Source organism: Otolemur garnettii, unplaced genomic scaffold (assembly GCF_000181295.1).
Source record: "Otolemur garnettii isolate 467f Iridium unplaced genomic scaffold, OtoGar3 scaffold00264, whole genome shotgun sequence".
NCBI lineage: Eukaryota > Metazoa > Chordata > Mammalia > Primates > Galagidae > Otolemur > Otolemur garnettii.
In genome coordinates, this window is record NW_003852659.1 from 951,905 (window position 1) to 962,566 (window position 10,662).

The 10,662-nt window shown below is 43.5% G+C and overlaps 1 protein-coding gene across 1 annotated transcript in view; it reads right to left on the bottom strand.

Moving 5' to 3' along the window:
• Positions 1-1,383: 1,383 nt before the first annotated feature.
• The window catches only part of NLRP2 (NLR family pyrin domain containing 2), a 20,405-nt gene continuing 11,126 nt past the window's right edge, over positions 1,384-10,662 (bottom strand). Inside the window, exons 9-13 of the mRNA XM_023508697.1 lie at positions 9,705-9,875; positions 9,255-9,425; positions 6,355-6,525; positions 1,958-2,128; positions 1,384-1,522 (exon numbers count right to left, since the gene is read on the bottom strand). Coding sequence (XP_023364465.1) covers positions 1,384-1,522; positions 1,958-2,128; positions 6,355-6,525; positions 9,255-9,425; positions 9,705-9,875 — 823 coding nt within the window. The remainder of the gene's footprint in view (positions 1,523-1,957; positions 2,129-6,354; positions 6,526-9,254; positions 9,426-9,704; positions 9,876-10,662) is intronic.

A 10,662-nucleotide genomic window follows, 5' to 3' on the forward strand; every position in this document is an offset into this window, starting at 1 on the left:
AAAAACCAAACAAACAAAAAAAACATAACTTCTTGGACTTGAGACTCCTCATGACCCCCTTCTCCATCCACAACAGATCTTAACAGAGACTCCATCTAAAAACTCACAAAATAATATCTTCCAGGAAAAGTCCCACAGAGATGACTGTGGATACATTCTACTCCCCTAGTAAACAGCAACAATTCATCAATATGTACTTTACAACCTATTACCTTAAAAATAATCCCTAATAAAACTACATTAGCAATAGCTACTCAACGAAAACCTTTAGACTCTAACTCAAGCAACGCCATTGCTTTAGTGGATTTGGGGATTCTGTCCATCACAAGAAATGACTGCACTCTGTGTGGGGAGGGCTACATATTTTTGTGTAAGTTGGAATTATTAAAATAATCAGAGCAATGACATGGTCACATATGAGCTATACTGAAGCATCTGAGAGTCTAAAATATTGTAGGACTGGTAAAGAAATACTCTGGCAAGGAATACTCAGCATGCAGCTAACCATGCAGGTCAAGAAATAGCGCTGGAGAGAAATGAACACTTTTACACTGTTTGTGGGATTGCAAACTAATACAAACTTTTTGGGAAGAACTACAGAGAATCTCCAAAGAGCTAAAAGTAAACCTTCCATTTGTTCCCGTGATCCCATTACTAGACATCTACCTAAAAGAAAATCATTTTATCACAAGGACATTTGCACTAGCATGTTTATAGCAGCTCAACTCAAAATTGCCAAGATGTGGAAACAACCCATGCACCCATCGACTCATGAATGAATTAATACACCATGGTATATTATATACCATCGAGTACTATTCAGCCATAAAAAGATGGAGACTGCTTTTCTAACAACCTGGATAGAGTTGGAGAACATTCTCCTCAGTAAAGTATCTCAAGAATGGAAAAATAAGCACCCTGTGTACTTAATGCTAGTTTGAAACTAGTAGATGGACAACTGCAGGCCAATCCACGAGGAAAAACAATCAAATTCAAGTAGGTGGGAGACAGGAAAGGGAGAAAAAAAAGAAAATACTAGCACTGAGCAAAGACTTGAAGGGCACTGAAGCCAGTGGAAAATACTTGTCACCTCCCCCGCCTCTGGGCTAAGCTCTCTCCAAATAAGATATCTTTTCTCATTTTTTTGTTCAGACCCCATTAATAAATACAGCTCCATTCATGAGTGCTTTCACCTTTATTTCTCTCAACAGACCTGTGCTAGAGACATTTCTATAATATCTGCAGGGGTAAGTGACTTGTGCATGTTTTATATAAACCAGACACAGAAACAGGGATATAAATGACCTGCAACCCAGCAGCCAACTTAGCCTTAAAAAGGTTCGATGGGATACTTGCAGGCCTGGGACATCCTTAGAGAAAGATTCAGACAATGAAGTAATGAGAAGAAGGTCTTTTTCCCCTGGGATCATGGTTGTCGTTTTCAATGGTCAGGTGTGGGTTGGTTGCTTGGATTTCTTTCAGCAGCTTCTGAATTTCAACATCAGATTCATCCATTTTCAACCTGGGGTACAATGTGGGGGTTAGGGAGGAAGGTTTCTTGTTGCTCCAAGGAGATTCATTTCAAATTCCCAAGCATGAAAGTCTCCCATGTCAAGGGTTCAGAGGGCATGGGCCACCATTTCTGATTATTCTCTGCTGCAAAGCAGAGCTCCACCTGTGACCTGCAATTTGATTTCCCTAACAAGTGACAACCACCAGAGCTCTCCCTCACTCAAGCTATGAGTTGTTTCTGACAAGTTGGCCACATTCTTGGACTTACCTACCAAAGCAAGAGCAAAGTGACAGAATGAATTAATGGTCACCTGGTGACCAAATAAATACCCACGGATAAAAGCCAGATGTTAGTGGCAGATGCCTATGACCCATTCATGTTGTCTGTGCGCTTCCAAAATCTACTGTCATGGAAAAAGCACACTGGGAGGTAGAAGGATCATACCTGAGCATCTGCAGGGGGCATTTTTGATGTTTCAAGGGTTTGCACAGCATCTTCACTCCACTGGACCCCAAGGAGTTCTGGCCCAGGTCCAGGGTGGACAGGTTCTGGTTGCTCTTGAGAATAGCAGAGAGGTCTTCACAGCTGAAGGTAGTGATGGAACATCCCCACAACCTGTTGGCAAAAGACAGAATTTAACTCATTAATCCAGCCAATACTGATTGATACCATCCTCTCTGCCAGGCACAGACTTGGGTTTGGGAAGGCAAGTGAGTAACAAAAGTCTCTGCCTCAGAGTTCATCTCCTGATGGGAGAATAGGAGATAGTGAGTGTCATGTGCCAAAAACAAGTGAAGGTTATAAAGGGCAAGGGAAGAAGGCAGTAGCCAGGGGTGCTAGCTTCAATGGTTAAAGTCTTGAGGGGTGAAGAGAATGAACCACAGAGATCTGGACTAGGAGCTCTCTGAGCAGAAAAACAGCTTGTGCAAAGGCCTTGAGGTTGAACAGGTTTATCTTGTAAAACAGATCAAGGCTCCAAGCATGAGAATGAGCTGGGAAGGGCTGCAAGAGCCAAGGTCACAGGCAAAAGGGGGCCAGCTTACAGAAGATCCTTAGGCTATGGCTAGGCACGGTGGCTCTTACCTGTAATCCCAGCACTTGGGAGGCTGAGGTGGGTGGATTGCCTGAGCTCACAGGTTCAAACCAGCTTGAGTCAGAGCGAGACATTGTCTCTGAAAATAGCAGGGCATTATGGCGAGTGCCTGTAGTCCCAGCTACTTGGGAGGCTGAGGTAAGAGAATTGCTTAAGCCCAGGAGTTTGAGGTGGTTGTGAGCTGTGATGCCAGGGTGACAAAGTGAGATTCTGTCTCAAAAGTAAATAAATAGGCTCCAGTGCCTGTAGCACAGTGGTTATGGCACCAGCCACATACAGTGAGGCTGGCAGGGTGGAACTTGGCCCAGGCCAGCTAAACAATGACAACTGCAACAAAAAATAGCTGGGCATTGTGGTAGGTGCCTGTGGTCCCAGCCACCTGGGATGTTGAGGCAAGAGAACCGCTTAAACCCAGGAGTTTGAGGTTGCTGTGAGCTGTGATGCCATAGCACTCTACCAAGGGAGATATAAGGACACTGTCTCCAAAATAATAAAATAATAAAAATAAATAATAAAAAAGGAAGACCCTTAAGCCATTGTAAGCTTAGGGTTTTACTTGAATTGAAATGGGGCACTATTATGGATTTTGAGGATAGAGAATGGGAGCTATGTCTCAGGAGGTTTTTTTTTTGGCAGGGCATCGTGGCTCACAGCTTACCCAGCATTCTGGGAGGCCAAGGTGGGAGAATCCCTTGAGCTCAGGAGTTCAAAACCAGCCTGAGCAAGAGTGAGACTGTGTCTCTAAAAATAGCCGGACATTGTGATGGGCTCCTATAGTTCCAGCTACTTAGGAGGCCGAGGCAGGAGGATCACTTGAGCCTAAAGAGTTTGAGGTTGCTGTGAGCTATAATACACAGAGTGCTATAACATTCTACCCAAGGTGACAGAGTGAGACTTTGTCTCAAAAAAACCCCCCCCAAACAAAAAACAAAACAAAACAAACAACAGTTATTCTGACCACTCAATTAGAAAAAGCTGTAGGGGCACAAAGAAAGCAAAAACCAGACTAATTTGAAGGCTACAGAACAACCTAGATGTTACCAGTCTGGGGGAGGTGTGAGACCAGATTCTAGATATCCGGAAGAGGGTAATGGGGCTTCAGAGTGGACTGGACTTGAGGGCTGAAATAAAAAGGGAATTCCATCTGATGACACGGAATAAAATAGTCTGTTTTGAGATGTATAATTCTTGCCACAGTTTTTGGTGGACAAAAGAACAGTTTCAGAAAAGCATAATTCTGACAGTTCTAAAGAGTGTTAAAATTTGACATTGGATTAAGAACAGCATGAAGGAGAAAACTTTCTTCCATTTGGAGGCATTGAATGGGCAAGAGACATACAAGGGGTACACAAATGTCCCAAATGTTCAAGGGCTATGTGTGCACCTACATACATGGCGCACACACCCGCACGTGCACACACACATACACACACACTCACATGAAATCAGAGAATATATCACATTACTCCAGGACTAGAATAGGTTAAATATAGGATCCAAACACTTAGCATTCAGCCTGGCACATATTTGAGTAATGTGTATACACATTTTGGTATCAAAACTGCCTTTTGCAATGGGTACAATCCACTCCATTCCTAGAATGTACAACTGAGATGCCCTGCCAGCAAGTTACAGCTGACAAAAGAGAGGGTGGCTGTTCTTCCCTTTACCAGCAGTGCCGTGGGCCAGGAAGCCTCCTGTCAGCATTAACATTGCTTCCCCTGCCATCAGGTACCTACCATGAACAGCAGTGGTTCTGAGATTCCAAGGCTCTGCTCCCTTTGCGTCCTCACCAACATACCCTGCAATTGTGCTGGGGCTTTAAGATACCGACACCACATTGAGGCATTATTCACAATAGCCAAGATATGGAATCACCCCAGAGTCCATCAGTGGGTGAGTGAAGAAAACATGGCATATGTACACAATGATACTGTGTCCAGCCATTTCAGAAGACAATATTGCCGTTTACAACAACAGGAGAGAAGTTGGGGGATACACATATTATGCTAAGCAAATTAAGCCGAGCTCAGAAACACAAATGCTTCGTGATCTCATCTCACTTATGTGTGGAAGCCAAAAAAGTCGAACTCAGTAGAATAGTGGTTCCAAGAGTCTGGGGGCAGGGGATAGAGAAACAGACCGATGTAGCTCAAAGGATACAAAATCTCAGTTTGACAGGAGGAAGGAGTTTAAGAGATCCATCCGTCTGGTGACTAGGGCTAACAATAATACAGTGTATACTTGAAAAGCGCTATGAAAGTGAAGTGTTCTCACTACAGAAAAGTGAGGCAATATATGCTATTCAGCTTGATTTAGCCATCCTACAGTGTAGAAATATCAAAACATGCTGTTCACCATAAATAAAATTACATGTCAATTGAAAAAATTTAAAAATTCTTATTCCTGACTCTCGCTTCTGGAGTTTCTGATTTGATTGTGTGGGATGCAGCTCGGGGACTGGTATTTTCACAACTCCAGGCCTTTCTATTGTAAAGTAGAGGTCAAATGCTACGACTTCACTGTTCCATACCTTCTTGTACTATAGAGGGTAGAAGATGAATTATGTTTCCTTTATGAGAAAGAATCATACTGGATAGAGTGCTGTGGCATCATCATAGCCCACTGCAACCTCAAACTTTTGGGCTTGAGAGATTCTCCTGCTTCAACCTCCTGAGTAGCTGGGATAAAGGCACCTGCCACAATGCCCAGCTAGTTTTTCTATTTTTAGTAGAGATTTTTAGTAGTCGCTCTTGCTCAGACTGGTCTCAGGCAACTCCTGAGCTCAGGCAACCTACCTGCCTTGGCCTCCCAGAGTGTTGGGATTACAGGCATGAGCCACTACACCCAGCCTATTTTTCTTTTAAAGTATTTGACTAAGATTTAATATATTCGAGGTATGCAACGTGATGACTGGATACACATACTGCACAACAATCACTGTGATCAGACCGGCAAGTCCATCACCACCAACACTGTATGTTAGATCCTCTGAGCCTGTTCATTTTACAGCTGGAAGTTTCTATCCTTTGACCAACATCTCCCCACTTCCCCTGGCAACCACCATTCGACTTTCTCTTCTATGAGTTCAACATTTTTAGATTCCGTCATTTTCACTGCACCATCATTCACAATAGGCAAGACATGGAAACAATGTAAGTGTCTATTGGCAGATGAGTGGCTAAAGGCTATGTGTTAAATATACGATGGAATATTAACTCAGCCATGAAAATGAAATTCTGCCCTTTGCATCAACAGGGGTGAACCTGAGGATAAGATGCCAGGTGAAATAAGGCAGACCCAGAAATGCCACAGGATCTGACTTATACGTGGAATTTAATTCTCTTTTAAGAGTCCCTCACTCTTAAGGTAGGATTCCAGACTCAAGTGTATCTGACCCATGGCACCTATTCTTCATGAAATTTGTGAAACAGAACCGAATTGAATTCACAGAGTGGTTGGCAGCTACTCACAGAGCCAACTTGTCCTGGCCCAACATCTGATTCCTACCTCTTTGGGCTCTGGGGCTGGGCCGCAGCTGTTTCTCGATGGCTCGAGGTACTGCACACTCAAACCTTTTCAAGAGTGGCTTTTGGATGTTACAGACCAGAGCCTACTCCTTCAACCATGCAAATGAATTTTTAAAACACTTGATAGGCTTTAAGCACCCTGAATTATAGCTGGAGGGACCTGTTACACTGACATTTTCTTTCAGGTATGGATTAAAATTTGATCAAGCATAACTTACCACAGACACCTCAAGTTACACAATGGAGCCTTCAAAGCCTCACATAGGAACTTCAGTCCTGCAATTCCGAGGTGATTCAGCCCCAGATCCAAATGCGTTAGGCTTGTTTTTTGTTGGAGAATCTTTGAGAGATGATGGCAGCCGTCGGTGGTGATGTTGCAGTGCCACAGCCTAGAACCCGATCCCGCGAAGAGAAGACAAGATAGCCCTGTTATCCTCACTGCTGTGATGCACCCAAACTGTCATCTAGCCACGGGCTTTAGACCCACTTCAGAGGTGGTAATGTGGGAGTGACATTATGGGGTGGTGCAGTACATAGGATAATGCCACCCCCCCCCCGCCAAATGTCAAAGTCCTAATTCCTAGAGCCTGTCAACATGACAAAAGGGACTTTGCAGGTGTGATTAAGGATCTTGACATGGGGAGATTATGTGGGATTAGTTGGGTGGGCCCATACAGTCACAGGGATCCTTAGAGAGGTGAGTCAAAGTTACAGGGATCCTTAGAGAGGTGAGGGAGTCAAAGTCAGCAAAGTTGTGACAAAGGGGCCACGAGCCAAGGCAGGCAGATGGCCAGTGGAAGCTGGGAATGGGATTTTCCCCTAGAACCTCCCAAAGGCACACGACTCTATTGACACTTTGATTTTAGTCCCACTCTACTGCTCACCTCCAGAACTGTAAAATGACAAATTTGTGCTGTTTTAAAGCCATTAAATTTGTAATATCCAGGATAGGAAACTACTACAGGTGGTGTGTATCATTTCTACCTTAACTGCGGAGCAGAGAATTTTGAGCTTGCCTCGGCCTGCCATCTTCTATTAGGGGCAATGATCAATTATATTTTCTATTCAGCTGCTAGAAAGGCAGCATCTTAGAGGTAGAGGGTACCAGCTCTGATTCCCACCTATGTGGTACTATATCCTGGATGTTAATCAACACAGTATCAGTGATATTTCACCTTAGCTATTTTTTTTTCCTTTGCTTTCTCCACCTTGCTAGAGTTTAGAACTTATGTTATAATGAAATTATGTCATAATGTCCATGTATTCCTATATCCCAAAGCAAGGCACAACAGGCAAGGGCCATAGGACCCACACAATGGATACAGATGACAGATTTGAGGGTGGCCCATAGGGATAAAAAGGAATGAAGATTCACCCTTCTGGCTTGGCAGTTTGTAATTTTTTTTGTTTTTTTGAGAAAGAGTCTTACTCTGTTGCCCTGAGTAGAGTGCCTTTGCATCATAGCTCATAACAACCTCAAACTCTTGGACTCAAGTGATCCTCTTGCCTCAGCCTCTCTAGTAGCTGGGACTACAGGTATGCACCACCATGCTCAGCCAGTTTTTCTATTTTAGTAGAGATGGGGTCTCATTCTTTGCTTAGGCTGCTCTCAAACTCCTGAGCTTAAGGGATCCTCTTGCCTCAGCCTCCCAGAGCACTGGTATTACAGGCAGGAGCCACTGTGCCTGGCCAATGCAATTTATAAATATATAGAAACTGCCACAACTGTGAGGTAACAAAGCAAGATCCAAGTAAGACTAAAATTAAGTTCTGACAACTTAGCAAATGGGGCCATCGATCAAAACACTTGAGGTAGAAAGGACTTGACCTGTGTTTCCCTGGAGCTGTACTCTCTTCTGGGATGTACACTTGGTGAGGTTGAGTGGCTAACCCTCCATTTTGTCATCTGTAAACTGGGAGGGGTGGGTGTGTATCTTACAAGGCTGTAAGGATTAGCTAAAATCATTGGCAAGATCTTAGCATAGTGCCTGGCACATATTAGATGCTTAATAAATGCTGACTAGTTTTTTTCTGTGTTTAGATATCTTGAATGGTAGTAACTTTTAACATAACTATTTTAATTGGAAGACAGGGCTAAAGGGTGGGTGGCATCTTATTTGCCTATGGAATTTTATACACATATTATTTGGGTGTTTGGGGGCTTAGATATTTGGGGTAGGGAGAATGCTTTCCTTCAACCATGAACTACATTAAATTTACATGAGTGAGCAGTTTTCAGATACTGGGTGCCTGAAGGCATATTCTACATTACAACCAGTTTACGGGCTGGGTACAGTGGCTCAAGCCTGTAATTATCACAGACTCTGAGAGGCTGAAGCAGGTAGATTACTTGAACTTAGGGGTTTGAAACCGGCCTTAGCAAAAGCAAGACCCTGTCTCTGTGAAAAATACAAAAACCAGCCAGGCTTTGTAGCTGAGGCAGGAGGATCATCTGAGCCCAGGAGTTTGAGGTTGCTGTGAGCTATGATGCCACAGCACTCCACCCTGGGGTGACAAAGTGAGACCATCTCAAAAAACAAAACAAAACAAAAACAAAAAAACCTAGTTTACAGGAAAAGTTGAATATTTCTAACTGTAAGAAGTGGCTTTACAGAAAAAAGATTAGAGATGTTAACACTAATAGAGTCTCTGAATGGGAACAATTGGTACAGCCCAATTCCTTTCTGAAATTTGTACTGCGATTTTAGAATTTAGAATTTAATAACAGCAGGATTATATTGCACTCACTGCCAAATAATTTCCATCTACACCCAATTGCATGTACTTTATATGACAGTTTTTGTTGTTGTTGTTAAGCAGGCCTGGGTGAGGTTCAAACCTACTTATCACTATATATAAAACATAGTTCTAAGAACACAGATTAAAAAAAAAAAAATCAGACCTGGAAACCAACTACATTCTCCCAATCCCTGTATTACATTAACAATACTTCTTAAACCTTTTTCTATCACCATCTTCCCAGGAGTCACCGGTTGTAATCATTAGTGTTATATATATTTAGAGAAGTTGACAATTGTCCTCCTGACTGCCCTACTTGAACCCAGGGGTGTGTTTGCACAGACATATTCACACACACAGGCAGGCAACAGAGACTTACACCAGGATCTGTAGTCTACACTCAGGGTAACTCAAGCCCTCACACAGGATTTTCACACCTCTGTCTCCAAGGTTGTTGTTGGCCAAGCAAAGGTGTGTTAGCCTCACACTGACAATCAAAACAGAAGCGAGGTTCTTGCAACAGGCTTCAGTAAAGTAACAGTTTTCTAACCTGCAAAAGGATCACACAAAAGGTTCCCAAGTCCAGCCTTCTCAGGTGTCTCCAAGTGCTGGAGTCCCAAAGCCCTTCTCATTAATTCCCCGCCCTCTGCCATGTGCTAGGGATCATGTGAAGGAACAGGAAGAAGACCTGGCCTCACGAGGCATCTCCCAGGGTCTGAAAATGAGAGCCAGGTGTTTACCAACAGCCACAGGGGCATTACCATTTCTGTTCTCCCCATGGCTCTAGACCTAAAATGGAGATGCTCCAGTTAGGAGAATAGGGACTTACGACAGCCTCTCCAAGCAGCACTTTGGGTGTGTCAGGGCTCTGAGCAGCAACTTGACGCCCTTATCCAGGAGGTGGTTGTCTGAAAGGATCAGGTTCATCAGTGACTGGCTGGTTTCCAGGGCCAAGAAGAGATTGACCCATTGCTGGGTGGTGGCAGAACAAGACGTTAAACTGTGGGAGAAATGAGACAAGCCATTCTTCAGAACCCAGATGCTGCAGCACCATAGAATTGCTTTTGGTTTTGTGTCTCATTGTGTTATATGCTGGCTTGAATTATTCAGAGCAATGGTTATCAAGGTGCAGTCTCTGGAACCAGTTGGAAGTACAAAACTCTAGGCTTTCAGTTAGAAATCTGGATAGAGAGGTGTGTGCGCACAGACATATTCACACACATAGGCAGGCAACAGAGACTTACACCAGAGACTTACAATTACTTGCTCTGGGTCCACCTAGAAGATGTGTTGACACAAATTCACAGGCCAGGCAGGGGCAGTACTAATGCCTATAATCCTAGCACTCTGAGAGGTTGAGGCAGGAGAATCCCTTGAGCTCAGGAGTTCTAGACCAGCCTGAGCAAGAGAGAGACCCTGTCTCTGAAAATAGCCAGGCATTGTGTCAGGCAACTATAGTCCCAAGCTGTTTGGGAGGCTGAGGCAGGAGGATCACTTTAGCCCAGGAGTGTGAGGTTGCTATAAGCTATGATGCCACTATACTCTACCCAAGGCAATAGAGTGAGACTTGGTCTCAGTGCACCAGATTGTTCATTGCAGCTCAATTCAAAATTGCCAAGTCTTGGAAGAAACCCAAGTGCCCATCGACCCATGAATGGATCAATAAACTGTGATATATGTATACCTTGGAATACTATGCAGCATTAAAAAAAGATGGAGACTTTACCTCTTTTATGTTTACATTGATGGAACTGGAAAATATTCTTAGTAAAGTATCTCAGGAAAGG